At 46.4% G+C, this 19,165-nt stretch overlaps 2 protein-coding genes across 10 annotated transcripts; one reads left to right on the plus strand and one right to left on the minus strand.

Moving 5' to 3' along the window:
• The first annotated feature begins 137 nt into the window (after window positions 1-137).
• On the plus strand, window positions 138-3,258 carry dusp14 (dual specificity phosphatase 14). Of its 4 annotated transcripts, XM_088380985.1 has the most exons (4): window positions 138-265; window positions 1,340-1,432; window positions 1,770-1,944; window positions 2,049-3,258. In XM_088380985.1, the coding sequence occupies exon 4, from the start codon at window positions 2,121-2,123 to the stop codon at window positions 2,754-2,756; it is 636 nt and encodes a 211-aa protein (XP_088237111.1). In that variant the 5' UTR covers window positions 138-265; window positions 1,340-1,432; window positions 1,770-1,944; window positions 2,049-2,120; the 3' UTR covers window positions 2,757-3,258. The 4 variants fall into 4 exon arrangements, with proteins under 4 accessions (XP_088237111.1, XP_088237110.1, XP_088237109.1 ...); XM_088380984.1 differs by lacking the exon at window positions 1,770-1,944 and having other exon boundaries at window positions 139-265; XM_088380983.1 differs by lacking the exons at window positions 138-265; window positions 1,770-1,944 and having other exon boundaries at window positions 924-1,432.
• Window positions 3,259-3,431: 173 nt separating this feature from the next.
• Window positions 3,432-17,427, minus strand: synrg (synergin, gamma). 6 transcript variants are annotated; one of them, XM_088380976.1, is made up of 24 exons: window positions 17,355-17,427; window positions 16,344-16,384; window positions 15,685-15,860; window positions 15,404-15,531; window positions 15,189-15,294; window positions 15,016-15,127; window positions 14,409-14,783; window positions 13,798-14,052; window positions 13,131-13,211; window positions 12,867-13,063; window positions 12,549-12,788; window positions 12,338-12,477; window positions 11,919-12,034; window positions 11,789-11,851; window positions 10,378-11,259; window positions 7,244-7,762; window positions 7,003-7,166; window positions 6,865-6,918; window positions 6,625-6,721; window positions 6,409-6,557; window positions 5,470-5,580; window positions 5,356-5,394; window positions 4,389-4,421; window positions 3,432-4,065 (listed from the first exon to the last, which is right to left on the minus strand). In XM_088380976.1, the coding sequence occupies exons 1-24, from the start codon at window positions 17,387-17,389 to the stop codon at window positions 3,934-3,936; spliced, it is 4,245 nt and encodes a 1,414-aa protein (XP_088237102.1). In that variant the 5' UTR covers window positions 17,390-17,427; the 3' UTR covers window positions 3,432-3,933. The 6 variants fall into 6 exon arrangements, with proteins under 6 accessions (XP_088237102.1, XP_088237105.1, XP_088237103.1 ...); XM_088380979.1 differs by lacking the exon at window positions 13,798-14,052; XM_088380977.1 differs by lacking the exon at window positions 5,356-5,394.
• Window positions 17,428-19,165: the final 1,738 nt, after the last annotated feature.

The raw sequence follows: 19,165 nt of genomic DNA on the forward strand, positions 1-19,165 counted from the left end.
AGGTCACAGGTCCTCGGGGCCGCGTTCCAATATGTTTTCTAAGTGACCCTCGTTAAGTGCAGGTGCGTGAAAACTTTTAGCTTCTTTCACGTTCAAAAGTGGCTAAAAGTTTTCACGCACCTGCACTTAACGAGGGAATCACACGGACATTAGGTACAATTTGAGTCATTGAGTTGAGTGCAGACTAATGTGGTCTGTCAGGTCAAAATAGCTGACTGGTTAGTGACACGGGCTCTTACTTGGTAAGGACTTGGTTCGATCCCAGGTGAGAGAATTCATCGAAGTGTGCTTTTATTGTGCAATTAACCCTTTATTTATTCTTATTTATTTTTTTTTACCTCGTGTAGTACACAGCGTTTTACACAACGTAAAACACATATACATATTGTCAGTTAACCAAATGTCAGATTTTTGTTTTCATGCCCAAAAAAAATAAAAACAAGGAATAAGACACCAGACAAGTTTGAACAGGTTTTAATGTTTATTAAAATAATAATAAAAGTAAATTTCAAACCAGCAATCCAATGTGAAATTGCAGTAGATATATTGGATAACAATGTTTAGGTGTATATATGCATACACGTTATTTAAAAACTACTATAAGTGTTATAAAATCAAGATTACCCAAAGAGAAGCATAATCTCCCCGTTGTTGCATAACGGCACATCCCTTTCATGCAATAAAGTTAGCCGTTAGCTTGGAGAAAACGCGCTTAAAAGAAGTGGTGTTTCAGTGTGTGAGTTCTTTCTTTCCTTGGCAAATCGTAAATCTACATTCTGGCTTACATAGTTCACGCCAGGGGGAGACGCAACACGTTCCCTGACTGATCCGTTAATACACGGGAAGGAAGGCAGTTGACCCATGAACTCGTTCACGAACGGGAAAGTCAGAATTCGTTCCCTCACTGATCCGTTCTCACGATGAACTGGAAATGCAAATCACTGACTCGTTCACTCACAGATACGTTGAGTTGGCGAACGGGAAATGCAATTCACAACTCGTTCGTTAACAGGAAATGACGTCATTTTCTTCTTCGTTTTGGTTTACGGCGAGGTAGCATCAGCTTCAATGCGCATTACTGACACCTACTGGTTGAGATCATATGAACTGATCGTTCACTCTCGTTCACTGAAGAAACTCGTTCTTTTGAACGAATCGTTCACTCACGAGCCAACACTAGAGCAGTGCGAGTCGAAGGTGGATGGCGCGTGTGGCGTGCACGCCTTTGCGTGGACTTTGTCGTCATGTTGGCGTGTCGTGCACTTCACGTGGACCTCCTCCCCCTCCTCCCATCACCTCTCTCCGACTCCCTCCCACTCCTTCCCTCGGCGTGATTTAGCGGACTGAGTGCCGAACACGGCGCACTGTGATGCGGGCTTTGCGTTGAAGAGGAAACCGTCACGATCATCAGCTTCCTCTTCATTCATTTGTGGTAGGTGGCGGATTTACATTTATCCAGTATTATTTCATATCAAACGTTTCAGTTTGTTGATGCATGATTATGTCTATAAATGTATATATTGCTTTTCTAATAAATAACAAGGAAGCGGCCTGCTTCCATATTGATGCTTCACACCGTTAAGCCTTGGGGGAGGTATGCACTCCACCCACTTCCATTTTAGTTCTTTTGCAGCCCACATTCAAGCTAAATCAATCATTCCTAAAGTTACAAGAAGTGCTTTGCTCTACTTTTTCATGTCATCACTTGCTGGCTCGAGTTTCCCAGTTTGTGCGACCTGGCGAACCAGAACCTTAAGGAATCTTTACAGGCACGCATGGACATGCACTCTCACACATGCTTCTCGAAAGAGGCGAGTGACACGGGAAGGAAGGTGCTTGATGCTCATTGGTTTGATTGAGAGTGGATTGCCGAAGATTACAGAGGAGACAGCAGCTCACGTGCTCTATCGGTTGCCACGGCAACATCTGCATCGTTCTGTCTCGGTGCGCTTTTCATGTAGTGACCAATTAGTCAGGATTACAAGGAGAACATCTCAAAGATTCTGAGTCGTAACCGTCTCCTGTTGCGGGCTTTTGTTGTCTTCCAGGAGTCATTTTTCTCTACAATGACTTCCCGCTCCTGAGGGATTTTCCTATTTTACTTCTCGTCATCTTCGTCCATGGGTTCCCGCAGTCAAGGCTACTTTCCGCACCACCACCATCACCATCGTAGCTCCTCCTTGGCGCCTCTGCCGACAGCGGTGGCGCCAGTGCCCCGACTGCTGCCTGAAGGCGGCATGGCCCAGATCACACCGGGCCTGTTCCTGAGCCGAGGCAACGTGGCATCCAACCGCGGTCTGCTCCTGTCCAAGGGCATCACGTGCGTGGTCAACGCCACGCTGGAGCTACCCAACTTCAACTGGCCCCACGTGGAGTACGTGAAGGTGCCGCTGGCTGACGCGCCCCACTCGCCCATCTCGCTCTACTTTGACGGCGTGGCAGACAAGATCCACAGCGTGGGCCGCAAGCGGGGCGCCGTCTTGGTGCACTGCGCGGCTGGCGTCAGCCGCTCCGCCTCGCTGTGCCTGGCCTACCTTATGAAGTACCACCGCGTGTCGCTGGCTGACGCCCACGCCTGGGTCAAGGCCCGCCGTCCCGTCATCCGGCCTAACGGCGGATTCTGGCGCCAGTTAATCGAGTACGAGCGCAAGCTCTTCGGAAGGAACTCGGTCAAGATGGTGCAGACGCCCTACGGGGTCATCCCTGACGTCTACCAGCGGGACCGCCGCAGTCTGGCGCCCTACTGGGGACTGTGAAAAAAAAAAGAAAAGGTTATTCAATGAACTCTAGAGACGGGGCTGGACCAGGACAAGGGTGTGGTCGGTCTCCTAATGTTGACTGTGCTTGTCATGATGTCACGTGTACGGTAGCAATTTTTTGAGAGCATTGTAGAGACCCCTGAGTTTGAGTCGTTCCGTGTATCTTGACTCACATGTGACCGCTCAAAAATAAAGCAACCTCAAAGGTCATAGAAAAAAAATTACCCAAATTGCAAATTGTCTGCACCTCTAAAAACCTTTTAAAATAGTCAAAAAGTATATTTTTTTTTACTGGTTTCTGATTTTAAAAACAAGTCTATTAATTTGTTGAGCATATGTGATACATTTACAGTCACGGTCATAAAGGCCCGATGAAGAAAAACCATAACAACGATGTAGCCCGCTACAAAAATTATTTTGACATCAATGGACTGTGTCAGTGGCAATGTTTGTGTTTGAATTTGGAAAAAGAAAGAATAAAGACTTCTTCGCAACACGACTACAATTTATATTCACGTTAAGCTTTTAAATGTCGGGCGAGATTGCACAGTTTATATGATTTCTCGTTACCACCATCAGAAAAAAAAAAGGACAGTCTGACTGCACTAGAATGCATGCAGGGAAAAAAAATTGCCAGATGTGAAAAGGTTCACAGTAAAAAAAAAAAAGAAATTCAAACTGCTGCACTTGTTTATTTACATTCACATAACTCAAATAAATTAAATGTTTTGCCCAAATAAATCCCAGCCTCCGATTAGTTAAAATGTACACCAGGTAGACATTCAAAACGAAAAAGCAAAAATAAATGTGTCTTCCAGCCGAGAAGAATTTAAAAACATGGAAAGTGACATTTAAAAGAAGAACACATTCAAGTCAGCATCTGTTTTGTTACATTCCAGAGTTACCAGATCAGTGGTCTAGTGTCCGCCCTCAGACTGGAAGTGGGTTCAAACCCCAGCCGGGTCATACCAAAGACTATAAAAATGGGACCCATTTCTTCCCTGCTTGGCACTCAGTGTAAGGGGTGGAAACAGGGTGTTAGGTCACCAAATGATTTTTTTTTTTTAAACTTTTTAACTTCAAGCTTTTGACAGGATCCAGTCACAAAGAGTAAAATGGCCGCCAGTGGACGTGACTACATGAATAAATTAACAAAAATGTGAAAGTTGGTTACTCAAAGCAGATCGGGCAAGATGAGACCTGGCGGTTTGGGCTCCACGCAGTTGATCCAGAAGTTGGCGCAGCTGGCGTGATACTGGTGCCCGCCGTACACGAGCTTGAAGTTGTCTGTCTCCGAGTTGAACGCCTGAAGAAGAGGAGGGAATAATCCTTACATTTATTTTTTTTAAGAAAACATTGGAAAAGTTTAGGAATGTTACATCATAGTATGTGTAAATATTCTCTCTACACGTACGTATTTATTGGATCTTCTTTTATTTTTTTCAAGCCTTGATTTGGGTCTCAAACAAAATACGGTTTCAAGTCCTAGAGTTACGATTCCAAAATACGTTTCAAGCCGGACTGAGAGGTTCAAGTAGGGCGTCAAACATGGGTTTCAAATTGGGAGTTCAAATCTACAATATGGAAGCAGCTGAAGCTATTTTAGAAGAAATTCAAGTCGATATTTACCGTGGACTTCCGAACACTTTCTGGAGTCAACGCCTGAAATCACAACACAGTCAACACAAGAAAAAGGAGGAGGAGGAAACACCACGATCCTACAATGTCGCCTCACAGCAAAAGCACAACCACCGCTAGACTAGAAAGCTGGTCTGCAGACTTGGTGAAGCAGCATGTGGCTCATTATTCACGTCCCCTCCAAATGAAAATGCCAAATGGCCAAAAAGTGTGAATCCATCTTGTCTGCCAGTGTGACATCCAATAAGGACGCTCCCATTCCACTTGGTGAAAGAAGATGAATGAGTGCAGGAGGAGACACTAAGAAGCCAGTCATGTTATTTGCTCGACATTGGCTCTTTTAGAATTGTCTCATTGTTTTTTGCATGCATACACCCCCCCCCCCCAACAAAAACAAGCCAGCAGTCCACAATGGCAAGTGGCTCCTCACCTTTCAAGACTCAGAGCGAGCAGCCAACAATGACCCACATTGATTGTGCGCTAAAAGCACCCCGCCGACTGCTGATTGCTCAATGGCTAACATGGCAACAGTTACTAAGGCGCAATGTCAAAGCTTCAGATTTCTCCGACTGCTGCAGTGACGACGGGCCTCACTGGGCATTTCTACGCTGCGGCAGAGAATAGAAATCATCAAGTTGAATAAACGAAGGAACCCTGGAAAAGATCCAAAATGGACGCTCCGAAGCTAAACTTCATTTAAATTTGGGGGCTGAATTTAAAAGGAGGTTTTACCAGAAGTCATATGGATTTTTTTTTCATTTTGGGAACAAATAAGAGGCCACATCCACACTAAACAGAGCCAGACAACAAAGAATAACTGGAAGCAAGTTAAATAAGAGCCAATTTAGCCGCCCCCACCCACACACACACACATCCCGCCACACCAAGCTCATCCACTCGAGAGAAACAGGCCAGCCAACACCTAACCCCCACCAGAGTGCAACCACAATTCTCATACTCGTTTAAAAAGACGTCCCAGCGTGCTTCCTTCTTTCATCTGCAAATACGTCCCACAGTCAGACACTGGCAACACTGCTTGTGTGTGTGTGTGTGTGCGTGTACGTGTGCCAACCTTGCTGCGAGAATCCACATTGAGCAGGCACACGCCGCACGCCAACTCCTTGGCGTTCTTAATGCCGTGCCGCAGAATGCAGGAAGTGAAATCCAGAGAGCTTTCATCGGGCTGCGCAAGACACAACAGAAAGCCACTTAAACAATATTGTGAGCCCCAAACGCTCTCAAGCGGCTTTGCCCATCAATACTCGGCTGGGGATGAGTTTATACACCATTTGCCGCTCTGCATGGATGAGCACGGCCAATCTTGTCAGGTCTTCTGCTCTGTTTACACACAAGCGCTTAATAAATCCATGACTGCATTGTCGCTCCCGCTGTTGTGAACACGAAAAGAATCAATGGCGGATCGATCCGGAGTTAACGGAGCGAGCGTGCACGCGGCGCGTCGGCTCAAATTCCATTACGTTATCGGCGGCCTTCTGTTCGGGAACACGCGATTGTTGCTGCTCTATTGGCAGCGGGTGCGTGGGCGAGTGTTGAAAGCGGAGGCGAGCGTCGATCGGGCAGTGACGGACGGGATGGAGTCGCACGTGTTGCAAGCTTCAAGTCTTAAGCGAGTCCAAAATCATTTTGTCTGAATTTTAACCCAAGCTATTTTTTTTTTTTTTTTAAATCAATTCACCTGTTGAAACGTAAGTGACAGCCTGCATAGCGTCTCCCTTGGTGGCAATTAACCTTTCCCACAGACCCATTAAAACAAGAAGACTAAAATCCTCAATTAGGCCGATTAGCCGTTTCCTCAATCACTCCTGACTCGTTTCAAATTACACCGAAGGATTTGTTTACGAGCGTCGGAGAAAGCTTCGATTTCGGGACATTGTGGTAAAAAGCCGAGGGACAAATTAAATGTAGAATTAAAACGGAACATTAAATGATCATCATGACTCAAGTCAAGTTAGGCGATTCCAAGTGGAGTCTGAACAATGTGTGGTCTCACCACAAGCTTGGCCAGCGACATGAAGCTGGTGAGGTTGTTCCACACGCGGCTGATGTCCTTCAGCAGCTGCTGCAGCTTCTCCGAGCACACCGCCGTGGCCTTGACGCCCAGCTCCACCCGTCTGGTGACGCGGTAGACCTCCACCACACCTGAAAACCACGTACGGGTCGTTAGCATAAGCCTTGTAGCATGGAGGCGTGCGTGGGCCGGGCTTACCCATAAGATACTCCATGCCCTGGGCGGACTGGATGACCTCCGTGCACACGGAGGAGCTGCTGATGCTGTTCAGCGTGTTGTTGGCTTTGGTGATGACCTTCAAGTAGAACGACCGCATTATTTAAAAAAAAGCATAAAGCATGAATTCTTCAGGTGTAACATTAGCAGTACACAGGGTCCCTCTAGTGGTACATGAAAGTATCACCTAATTAATTTGTGCAAATCAAAAGTCGTCCAAACCTCAAGAGCACTTTCCAAACACCTCTGCCACTCGTAAGCATAGCGCTCGCTCTCCTGCAACGTCACAAAATAGAGGCGTCAGTCAACAGATTAAAAATAATAATGAGAATATCGAGTGGTTGAGATGCTGAGGTTCACCTCCACCTCCCCCGTCAGATCCTTGTACTTGTCCCGGATGACGGGCAAGGTGGGCTTCTCGCTCAGGGTGCTGGAACGGTCTCGGAAGGGCTGCTCTGGAGGCAGAGATGCGGGCGGGCGAGACATCTCCTTCTCACCCAAGCTGTGACTGCGCTTGTGGGAGCCTGAAGGTCAGACAAGCGAGAACTTTTAATCAAGTTCAAACACGTGACTGGCTTGATTTGGTGGAAAAAAAGCTCACCTTGAACAGACAAGTCAAATGTGGCCAGCTCGTTCTTGATCATCTCCTCGCTGGATTTGACTTTGGGCTGAGCGCTGGCCTTCAGGAAGTCAGACTTGCCAAACTTGGGCTTGTCTCCCTGGAAGGCGCCAAAGTCGTCCAAGGTGTCGCTCAGGCCGGCCTCCAAGCCGGTCTCAGGAGGCGAGTCGGGCTTCTCTGAACCGGTTCCGGCAAAGTCCCCAAAGTCGTCTTGGTCTTCACCGCCCTGCTGTTCGCTGCCGGTGAAGTCGGCGAAGTCTTTGAATTCGTCGTCCTCTGCTTGGAGGGACGAGGCGATCTCGGCGGACGGGGAGACGCTTTCCGGGTTGAGTTCAGCTTTTAGAGCGGGCGTGAAAGGCGGCGGGGCGGCAGCGGCGCCAACGTGGCCCTGCAGCTTCTGGACCTCGCCGGTGCTGCACTCCTCCCGGTCCGACCAGTCGTAACTGGCCAGGCTGCTGAGGCCTGAAGTCCCAAACGGGTCGAATTTTATGTCGTCTCCCTCTGCAAAGACAACACAGACATCCATGGCAGACAAAAAAAAATCGCTATCCTATCCTAAGGTGTTGTGTCTTCTGTTTGAATGGTACGAAGGAGAAGGGAAAGAAGAGTATGATCATAATTTTTAGCTTTGTCTGGCGCCTCTGACTGTACGTTGGTATTAAAATAGCAGACTAGTTCGTTGTGATCATGTTAAATGTGTGGGGGGGAGAATTTCATACACGAAGAGCTTTATCCACCTGTTTTGGTCACGTGACTATCGCAAGCTGAGCCGTGATTGGTTGTAACCTGAGCAACTGTGATGTCATTTTCATTTGACAGTCGGCCCCTTTTGCTGGTTTCTTCGTATTCCAAAAAACGCAATATTAATCAGAATATCGTGTTTTCAAGAAGAAAATTTTCGACTTGACTTCCCCTTTAATCAATTATTCAAATTTGAGTTTCAGGACTAGGTCAGGGTTTGTGTTCAGTGTTGAGATTTAAATTATACATGACCTAAATTAGGTCATTGGGAAAAATGTCAACATAATGTATATTAGATATAAAAATAACAAAATGTAGCGATAAAAAGCCTACTCTGTAATAAATTAACAATAATAACACACACGCGCGCCTGCACGAGCACAGCAGCATCATTTAAATGCTGCCCAACATTTTTTTTGTAGCGTCCAAAGCAGCCCCCAAAAAAAAGCAATTTGTGAAATTGACAAGGATCTAGTGCTGCATGTGAAACATTGAAAGGAAGAAGAAGGAAAAATAAGACGGCACCCATTTTTGAGCCATACCAAGAGGAATATTTATTACCACAACATGAGAGAAGAGAAGAGAGCCAGAAAAGGTCACAAAGTAGAATTGAGGTCTATTGTTACAAGAAGAGCTTTTTGGCAAACTAACAGTGTAAAACTAGACTTCAGATTTGTTGCATTGTACTCGGGCATGCAGAGTCGGTAGCAAAAGGGCAGAAAAGAAAAAAAAAAATGAAAAGCACAAAAGCAGAGTGAGAAGGCACATTCACAGACTCAAATCAGTCATTCGGAGAAAGAGGAGGTGAGCAGATCCATTCAACTACCAGTTTGGAAAGCAACGAGGAAACACTACGGAAACCCTTTGAGGACTCAAAAAGACAAAAGAAAAAAACAAATTGCAATGGAGAGGCTGTAAATTGGTCACATTCTGTGCTTTTAAACAATTATGTCAAGTTGTTAAGCACTCAAAGGGTTATTAGAAAGCGGCCCAAAAACTGCAAAAAGGACAACCGAAAAGAAGATTTAAAGAGACAGTATCCTTTAGTGACGGTTTGAGAGTCGTCTTAGCGAACCTGGTGCTCTCGAAGAAACAAATGTCTTTGAATCTATCGGCTATCACAACTTGTGCCTCATCACTGTCGTAAAAATACGATTCAGATATCTTTCATTTCAATCCCCCCCCCATCACATCAAATGGCATCTAGGGTGGTCTGTGTACTTGTCAATTTCACAAATTGAAAAAAAGGCAGCAGGAAGCAGGGCATGATGGGAAATAGCAACCAAGGAGCAAGGATGTGACGATTCAACCTCGAATTAAAAACAGTTTCCTTCTGTACACCGTATCGGAAGCCACTTGACAAAAGGAATACTGTCTCTTTAAGAGTACGTCGTCGAGTACGTGCGTGTTCAGAAACAGGCGGCGGTCAAACTGAGTTGAACAACACGAGATGCTCTGTGGCTCTTCAAAAACTGCATTCGATAAAAATATATTTGAACGGAGCCACTACGGAAGGACTAGTGAGCGTCGTTGGAATGCAGCCATGTTGTGTTACTGTTTCTTTATGTCCTAAATGTTTTTATTTATAAGGCAATGACGTTGCACAACTGGATTCAATCATCATGTGTATGAAAAAAAAAAAAGAATGGTTGATCAGTGAGTGAATGAATGGGTTAGGCCCCTACTCACGGTTATTTGCTGAAAAACTCTCCCATGTGCTAATTTTCTGCTCAGGTCAAAGCCATGTCTAATATGGAAATGTTACTTTGGCGCCATCTTGTGGTGGCAATGATGTTGAAGTAAAGGAATGTAGCTTGAGTTAGTCAGGCCATGAAATTCGTGTCTAATGGAAAAAAAGTGCTGTGCCGCCATCTTGTGGTAGCTATAGGAGATGAAATGATTACAAAAGATTTTTTTTTTCTTTTTTAAAGAAACCAAGGAAGAAAAAGACAAAGTGTGAGACAGAATAGTTCAGACGACGTTCAAATCTTGTTAGCGGCTTTAAAAAAGCAATTTTCTTTTTTAAGTGGACAATATTAAATTATCACGAGAGGGGAGGGGGGGGGACAATGTGATGGAGCAAAAAATTCTACTAGAACCAACAGGATTTAAATGAATGAATAAATATAAATAGATGGTTAGATAAATAAATAAATACATATATAAATAAATGATTGAATGAATGAATAACTAGGATGATGTTGGAATGGAGGATGGTGCTTAACATCCAATTTGATATGTTACAATATCATGAATAATTGGAAATATCGTGTGTGCACGTGTGTAAGTGTAAGTGTATGTGTGTACGTGTGTGTGTGTGTGTGTGTGTAAGAGTGAGAGGGCTCCTCACCAGAGCAAGCGCACTAGTTCCTCACCTGTAGCGGGCGGCTGGTGGGACGAGAGCCCAGTGAGATCCAGCGAGCTGTCCGACATCACGTGCTTCAAGTCCCCGCCCACGTCAGTGAGCTTCATGTCCAGCTGCACCGACAGCGCATCCTCAGAGTCGTCCTTTCCGGCGCTGCTGCTCCCGATGGACGGGAGGTCCAGGGACTTGACTGAGGCGCAGTCTTCCTTGCCCTTGAAGGCGGCCACCTTGTCCACCAGGGTCTTTTCCGAGGCGCCGAGCGCCGTGCAGAATTTAGACGACTGGAAGTCGGCAAAATCGTCGCCGCTGTCCTTGGCGTCGTCGTAGGCCAGGCCGCCGCCGCCGCCGCCTTCTAAGGACAGCTGCTTGAACACGTCGTACTTGTCCAAGCTCTGCTGAGAGGCGCTCTCAATGCGGACGGCCGGGCTACTCTCGCTTTTGGGCTCCCCGCCAGAACTCCCGAACGCCATGAAGTCGGCAAAGTCGTCCTGCGGTGGCGCCGCCACGGGAGCTTGAGCGGCATCTGAGGATGAAGCGCCATATAGGCCAAAGTCCCCAAAGCTGGGCGGCTTGGCGGCGCCCGGTGGGGGCACCAGAGAATTTGCTAATGTGCCAGTTTGTGTGTCGGAGGCGGGCGGAGCGGAGGGTGCGATAGTGGAGAATAGATCCAGGTCTGCCATGTTGAGAGGGTTCTTGCCTTGAGAAATCGAAGCGGCTGGCGGCGGCTGCTGTTGTTGCTGCAAAGACTGAGAGTTTGGGAAAGCAGAAGGGAAGGTAGGCTGGAAGATCTTGGCCTGCTCCGAAGGCTCTAGTGGAGAAACGCTGTCTGCGGTTTTAAAGTCCGTGAAGCCGTCATCGCTTCGGACAGACTTGAAATCGGCAAATCCCTCGCCTGCGGAGCAAAACACAAAACACAAACTTTTGGCGACGGAAAGAAATTCGAAACCCTCAACAAAGAGATCATCACACAGCACACTAGGGGTAAAACGAGTCCTCAAGTATATAAAATATTCCATCAAAAAGAAAGAAAATCTGCCTTGGGTCGGTGTGCATGGTCAGGAAGGAAGTCAAGTTTACCGCTGCAACAACTGCTGCATGGTCGGAACATGCCACAAAAAAAAACAACAACAAAAAAAACACGCAGAATACACTCTAGAAACGAGCACTAGTTCACTGCAGACTAAGGGCATGACTTACTGGACTCGTAAGACTGGTCCCCATTCCAAACTGTTCTAATGAAACGGGGAGGGGCAAAACAATTGGGATCAACAACGACGCTGTGGAAAAACAAGTAGTGCTGACCTCGGCCAACTTATCTTTAAAAATAATTTCAAATACAAGGTAATGAAATGACGGCGTGGAAAGCAACTCATTCTTGATACTTTGTGTAAAAAGTTTGAGAGCCTCTACAAAATTCTTACCTAGTGGTTTCTTGTCTGTAGGGTTTTCTAAGTGTCTGAACACACTGTACTTGTCTCCTCCGTCTAGATGTGAGGAGAAAATGCATTCAACAAATAGTAAGACACAAAGAAATGAGGTACAAACGTGTACCTGATGGAGGGAGCGTGACTTCTGAGGGCTGCTCCACGGACAGTTGCTTGAAGACGGCGTACTTATCAGAGGAGGCCGACGAGGCCCCGGATAGAGGAGTCAACATGGCGGGCGCGCTGAAAGATATCAGGGTTGGGTTTATCAAGGATGGTGAGAACTACAATCTTGGTCTTTGCTTCATTGCTTCATTCTCCACCGTCCTAACAAATGTGAGGGCAACTCAACACCGCTCTGATGCCAGATAATTTCGTTCCGCCTCATCGCCATCTCCATGTATAATTGCTTTTCCGTCTGTGAATTGACGGAGCGCCCGGTGAAATTAATTCATTAGTAGCTGACCCAAACTCATTGTGATGCCGAGGAGCTTCCTCCAAGGTGGAAAATGATGGCTGACTGATGTGTGAATATGAAAGCGTTACCTGTTTTGATGCTGTGTCGCCGTGCTGGCGGGGAACTTTGCGCTGGATTCGCCCTGGAAGTCAGTGAAGGCTTGGTCACCGGTTCCAGCCTTGGGCGCCTCCTGGAAGTCCTGGAAGTCGTCGTCTTCCACTTTGGTCCCCTAGAAGTGTTTGTATAGTTTTGTTAGCCTGCATCAGTGGAAAAACTGAGCACTGATAGGTGAGATGTTACCTGGGCAGGAGGGAAATTTGCAACAAAGTTGGCAGGTGCAGGAGGAGCCTGTGGCGCAGTCATGGGTGGGGGCATGACTGTCGGGGTGGGCATGGCCATGGACACGGGCGGGTGGGTCATCATGGGCTGCTGGTGCTGGGGCATGACGGGGGCTAAGGCCATAGCCAGGGCCGGCAGGTTGGGCACCGGCGGGGACGGAAACTGACTGAGGATTTCCACGTTCATTGCAGGCAGGCCGCTCTGAGACACATCAAATACACATTTCATTAAATAAATACAAATTACATTTCAAAATTGCCATTGTGACTCGAGTTTCACCTGTGCGACAGCGATCAGTGCCAGCACGGTGTAGAGCTCCTCCTTCGTCAGCATGCCGGGCGTAGTGCGGTTGGCCGATGCCCAGATTTGGCCCAAAGCTTCCCGAGGAAGACCCGACGACATGAGAAGCGGGTACAGCTTGGCCGTGTCGATGCCAGCCGGAGTCATACTGAACTCCAGAACTTTTTTGAACATCTCTGAGGGCAGAAAAGGAAGCCATTTTGACAAAATGTTCCCCAGTCAATTTGAACGTTCAAAGCTCACCTGGGATGAGGCTATCGTTGTAAAGCCAAGCTGGCGGCATGGACTGCATGTGTTCTTGTTGTGGATACACACCAACGGCCCCTGTTGTAATCAAACACACACACACAGAGTGTTATTTGTTGAAGGAGAATACAAGTTGCTAGTTGCCAAGTAGCTGCTGGAATCCAGAACTGAACAAAAACCTTCTCCAGAAAGCTTGATGCAGCTGTGACACAAAAATACAACTATCCAAAATATCAATTTTTGGCCTATTTTATTTTTTTTAGCATAACACAGAAGGAAATAAGCTTGAAAGACAAGGCACTAGCGTGATTAGCAGCTTGAATGAACAGCCTCGGTGTTTGCCTTGATGACACAAACGAGGGGAGGAAAAACAAAATAAAAAAGTCAATGCGCATCCATGTTAAGCCAAAGCGAGCAGAAAGAAGCAGCAAGAGATTTCCTCAAGAGAATCACTGGATGTAGAAAACCTGCAAATAAGTCTAGCGGAAAGGCTGTAAAGATGAGAGTACCCGAAAAGCCCCCACTTGACAACCATCAAAATTATTCAAGATGTCAGTTTGATTTGATTGTGGAAAAAAAATGTGCTTTGAAAGCCAAGAGGGAAGCGGCGCTTTTAGTGGCAGAAGAAGCTGCGGCGATCTTGGAAGAAAATGGCTTCTCTCACCGCTGTGACCACTGCTCGGACGGGAGGCCTCGGGAGCGGACTCGGGCGGCCTTTCTGTGACGAAGACCGACTGGAGACTTAAGTCCCCGGAGGGCGCGGCCCAGTTCCTGGACTTACTGCTGCTCTGAAACTGGGCGGAAACTTTAGCTCTGGGACTCATTTCCGTCAAAATCCGCCTGGGTTTAAAGTTCAAGTGCGCCGTCTTGCCGGCCGTGAGGTCGCAAGAGGAGAAAAGCTTCTCTTCCAGGGACGGGCCTAGAGGGGGGCGAACGGGGAACAAGCGTGTTTTTTTATCAGCTGTCTTTTGACCAAGGATGAGCACTGAGGAACCTGAGAAAACAGCTTTTGACTCACGGCTCATCAGTGTCAATTAAAAAATATGTGACACGATGTAATTTCTTGGGAGACAGCACGCTGACCCTAATTTGTGTTTCATCAGGTAAGTTGATTTTAAAAACAGACGTGCTAGAAATTCAGACCAATTATTGTTATCATCGAAGGAGGGGCTAATTAATGAACGCCGAGATTACAAGTGAGCTTCGAAGCTGATGTTAGCTAGCAGGCTAGCTAATTTGCTAATTGACTCGGGGACAACATATCATATACTTTACCTTGAAATGAAGTTTGTGAGCTGCTGTTGATGGCAGAGTGTGAAGGAGCGGCAGTGGGAATGGACACAGAGGAAGGGAGGGAAGGGAGGACTTGAGAGGAAAGGCGCGAGTCTGCCGAACCAACGGGACCCTGAACAAAGTCACTAAACTCCTCGTCCTCCTCGGGCAAAACGGTCGTGAGGGAGCCCGTCATGACGGTCCTGTGGGAGGAGGCCGCAGAGGAAGAAGAGGAGGAGGAGGAGGAGGAGATGGAAGAGGTGGGCCCTTGAAAGTCACTAAATTCATCATCGTCCTTGGACAAAGGTGGGAGGAGGGAGGGAGTGGCGACAGATGAGTGGGATGAAGATGGTGATGATGATGATGATGAAGTCAGGTCTGCAAGAAGGAACAAATCGCGATGATGGAACACACACACAGACTTGTGCATGACAAATGAAGTCAGGTTCAAACAGCAGTTCCTCCTCCCAGAAGAGGGCGCTGTAGTAGAATCATCTGCGTATCCATTAGACTTTTTTCCCCCCATTGGTGATCTGAGCCATCTGTTTGTTATCCAAATGAAATGTGGCCAACGTGGAGCTCAACTTTGGGACGTCAGATGAAGCTGTACCTGGTTTCTTGCTCTGTGACGACGGCGTGGGGTGCATCTTGGCGTCTCTGCTAAAACCGTCCAGGTTCCCCTTGATCGCCTCCAGGGCGTCGTCCCGGCTCTTCTCCCCCATCTGTACAAAAAAAAAAGTAAGTGTGAGTGACTGGAAGCAAAAGCTGGCTACCGAATGTCACCTTGGGTTTGACGCTACTGAGCAGCCTGAGCTTCTGCTTCTGCTCCTCAAACTGCCGCCGTTTCCTGTCCTCCTCCAGCATCTTCTGCTGCTGCTCCAAACGCTTCCTACAAAAAACAAAATGGATCTGTAACACAGACAACTTAGAGAATGTAATTCTATAAATAGATGAAAGATGTTCTCAAGAGAGAGAGAGAGAAGGCGCGTTTCTCTTACTGAAGCTCCTCGGCCATTTGCTTCTGCATGTCGGCGGTATATTGTGGGCCGGCAGGTCTCATGCCCATAAATTGGGGCCGACCCATGAACGGCATTCCGGGGGCCTGCATCCCGATCGCCATGCCGGCCTGTGACATGACATTCATTTTCCCATCACGCAATTAAATGAAGAATTCAATCGTTGTTTCATTACGATTAATTCATTAGTGAAATGAAGACAGTAAGCAGCAGAGGATGAAGAATAAGTGAGAATAGTTCTGTCGACTGTGTCGGGAACCCACCTGCATTGGCATGGCTCTTGGAGGCATCTGACCCCCAAAGTTGATTCCCATCATGCCTTGCATATTCGGTTGCATGACCTGAACCATTGGGAAACCCTGTTGCTGCTGCTGATGCTGCGGCTGCTGATGCTGCGGCTGTTGTTGTTGCTGCTGCTGCTGCTGCAAGGGCACCAAGCCTGCACACAAAACAAAAAGGATAAATTGGTGTTTATTTACAGTATCTGAAACACGCCAGGGGGAAAAAAAGTGATATATATGTACAGAAACAAAGTATTTGTACTTTTACTTTCCATCACTTATATGCACTGAGGGGGAAAAGTTGATAAAAAAGTAGCTAACGACTTGGTGATTCAACTTGTCGAGCAGCTTGGGAAAGATCAGACCAACATGAGGCCAATCTGTTTTTCGACAGCTTGGAGCAAAACGAAGAGGATAGAGAGAGAGAGAGAGAGAGAGAGAGAGAGAGAGAGAGAGAGAGAGAGAGAGAGAGAGATAGAGAGAGAGAGGGGGGGGGGGGATCATATGCAATGTTTGCCAGAGCAGACGTTGAGATACATGACTGTCGGAGCCTTCTGGAGTTACCATGCGAGTCACCGTGTTAGTTGGGAGATAGGGGGTGGGGGGCTGTCAAAAAAAAACAAAAAAACATTGTGGCTCACCTTGCGGCGGTCCCAAGTTCCCTCCAACAGGATACATGAAACTGAAGGGGGAGAAAACAAAAACGGATTATGATCTTTCCACCCACACTGGCTGAGCTTCAGTTTCACCTGTGCAGTATCACTGTCGTCCATTCATTCATTATTTACGGGGCTCAGGCACACAGCATGAAAAATATATGAAAATGATAGATGTCTTTACTCTGCAGTAAGCGGGTAAAGCGTTGGTAGAGTTTTATGTGAGGTTAATCAGTTTAAAGTTAGCAATGGCTAAATTAGCAGTAATACACCACCGGAAGTAGTGCGCTTAGTCTTTCAGAATAAAAGCAATCTACATATAACGCTTTAAACTGTGAAAATGTTGCTACCTTGATAGTATTCTTGATATTGTTCGTAAATGTTTTGTTTTCATTATTTGTATTCATCTTGATATTCTTTGTTTATGGTCAAAAAGAAAAAATGCTTCTTAACATATGCTGCCAGAGGATATTTTAGGTTATTTTTTACATGACTCGTGTTTTGTTTTATTCATCTTACTCTGTCAAAACAGACATTAGACTTTGTTCAATTCGTTGGTTTTGTTTTATTATTAACAAGACGGTTTATTTCGAATATTACAGTACAGTATTGGCGTATTGTTTGAATAGCTCCTGCTATGGGCCCATGCATTTACGTTATTAAAGCAACATCACTCACATATAACGTCATAAATACATGTCAAAGCTGGTTCGATTCGTGTTACTGATCATTTAAAAAAAAAAAAAACATATAAAGATTCAGCCTGTCTTGATTATCGTGGTCGATTCTTCATGTGACAGAAGCCAGCTGCTAACGTTAGCTATGGCAACCAGCCATCTCGTCAGCTGGCTTCAACCACAAAACCTGCCGGTGTCGACGTCGCTCTTAAGCCACCTCGGTGACCACATAGAGGCTAAGCGTTTGTAGGGTGTAGATAAATGTCGAAAAAAACATGACAAAATGGAGATAAAGAGGATTGTAAAGGTACTTGAGTACCTGCCGCCTCCCGATGATCCCGGCCGCAGCGCCATCTTGAGAAGGGCAGGAACAAGGCCGGAGTTGACGTCATTCTATACGTCATTTAGTGACGTCCCTGCGTTCGGTCTCGCAGGCGCATCCTAGTGTGGGTTGCTGCAGTGCACGTATTGACTGATAGGTGTCAGTGTTTATCTTTCCATCGGTAAATACAACCGCGGCGGCCATTGAGTGTCACAACAAAGCAGTTGCATTGTTGCCACCTGCCAGGCTGGCTAATAAAATGGAACAGTCACGGCAGCCAAACCTAAATTTGAAACCTTAACTCAGACTAGAAACCATACCAAGAAGCACTCGCCCTTGTTTTCAATTCTAATCTAGATTTGAATTCCTAATTTGAATCACTTGTTCGAAACCCTTACGTGAAACGAAAAACCCTTGGCTTGATTGTCAAATTTCCGAAACTACTTGAAACTCCAACTTTTGTTTGCAACCTTAATTTAAAAAAATCATAACTCTTATTTCAGCCTATGATGCAGGTTTGAAAATGTAACCCCCCCAAAGTGAGCACTTTGCAGCTGAGGTGGAGGCACCATATTTTCAACACTTTGAATCTCAATAGCTGAACATCCATTATTAGTCCCGGGAGAGTGATTAACGATGTCACCCATTAGTGATTACACTGCAACCCATTACAGATGTTTGCAAGTATTCACGCCTCCAATTGAGGTTCATTAGAAGCCCGATGAGGCTTCATCACTTTGTGGCTGTGGCTGTCTCCTCCTCCGGTCTGGGATCAGATCAGAGTGGACCCCCCTCCAGGTCAGGCCCCCCCTGAAATCTCTTGTACCCCTATACTGGTGAATAGTGATGGGCCGAGAAAGGTGAACATTAACCAGTGTGCCGTAAATCATGACAAAGCTGCGACAGCATCAGCATGACAACATCAATCTGTCAGACATTCGCTTCTAAACGTGTGAGCAGTTTAACACCTTGCATCACAATGGAAGAATTTTTTTTTTTTTTTTACAGTAGGCCTACAGATGGAACAAAATTGGTGGTGCAACTCTGCAAGGTTGTGTTATCAGGCTGGACACCTTGATGGAAATGAAAAAGTTGAAGATACAACTGAACTGTACTTATAAAATGGACTGTTAAAAAAAAAACATATATGAAAAATGAACTTTGAATTGTGGATGACCTTGTGGCGAAACTGAAGACGGTGTCCGCAACGAGACGGAAAGTGGAAGGCGCGTGCTGAATGTGGCGGCATGTTTGGCGGTGTCACAAGAAAGGATGCTACATCAACTCCAGCTGTGCCCCAAAGGGCTTCACGGAGGAGGCGGCACAGCAGGGGTCAGGGGTCGGGAGGCTAATTGGTCACCACTGCGACCCCGAGACTCATCTTTGACGCGCTAACACTTGCGCACGACACGGAGCTCTTCCATCATCACGCCTCCTCTTTTCTTGTTGCTGCTGTTGTGCTGATTCATAATGATGCCTGCACAGTCATGGAGATGAGAGTGGTCGCCATGGTAACGCTTTGGAGCACCACCTACAGTGTTGTCAGTGTTTTTACATCTATAAGTGTCTCGCTAGCTAGCTAGGTCCTAGCTAGCTGATGGTGAAGTGATGAAGTGTTGTCATTCATCGTCATTGCCATAAATCAGCACAGAAGCTAAAGTCAGTGGAGATGCTAGTTAGCATTTAAGCTACATGAGTTGGGATGATGAGAACTTTTCCTAACAGATGCGTGCAAGACCCCCTTTGTAGCTGACAGGAGAAAAAGTTTACACAAAAAAAAGGGCCTGCTCAGATCTTTGCAGACTTCC

The sequence above is a fragment of the Syngnathus floridae genome, chromosome 7 (assembly GCF_059516105.1).
Source record: "Syngnathus floridae isolate MCC-2025c chromosome 7, RoL_Sflo_1.0, whole genome shotgun sequence".
NCBI classification, from domain to species: Eukaryota; Metazoa; Chordata; class Actinopteri; order Syngnathiformes; family Syngnathidae; genus Syngnathus; species Syngnathus floridae.

What these genes read in the sequence shown, in the direction of transcription:
- dusp14 (XM_088380985.1), top strand. Translation starts at nt 2,121, where the DNA reads ATGGGTTCCCGCAGTCAAGGCTACTTTCCGCACCACCACCATCACCAT.
- synrg (XM_088380976.1), bottom strand. Translation starts at nt 17,389, where the DNA reads ATGGCGCTGCGGCCGGGATCATCGGGAGGCGGCAG. An exon ending in GGATCATCGGGAGGCGGCAG is followed by an intron (nt 16,385 to 17,354) that starts GTACTCAAGTAC and finishes CTCCCCCTTCAG; the next exon opens with TTTCATGTATCCTGTTGGAG. An exon ending in TCAGTAGCGTCAAACCCAAG is followed by an intron (nt 15,128 to 15,188) that starts GTGACATTCGGT and finishes TTTTTTGTACAG; the next exon opens with ATGGGGGAGAAGAGCCGGGA.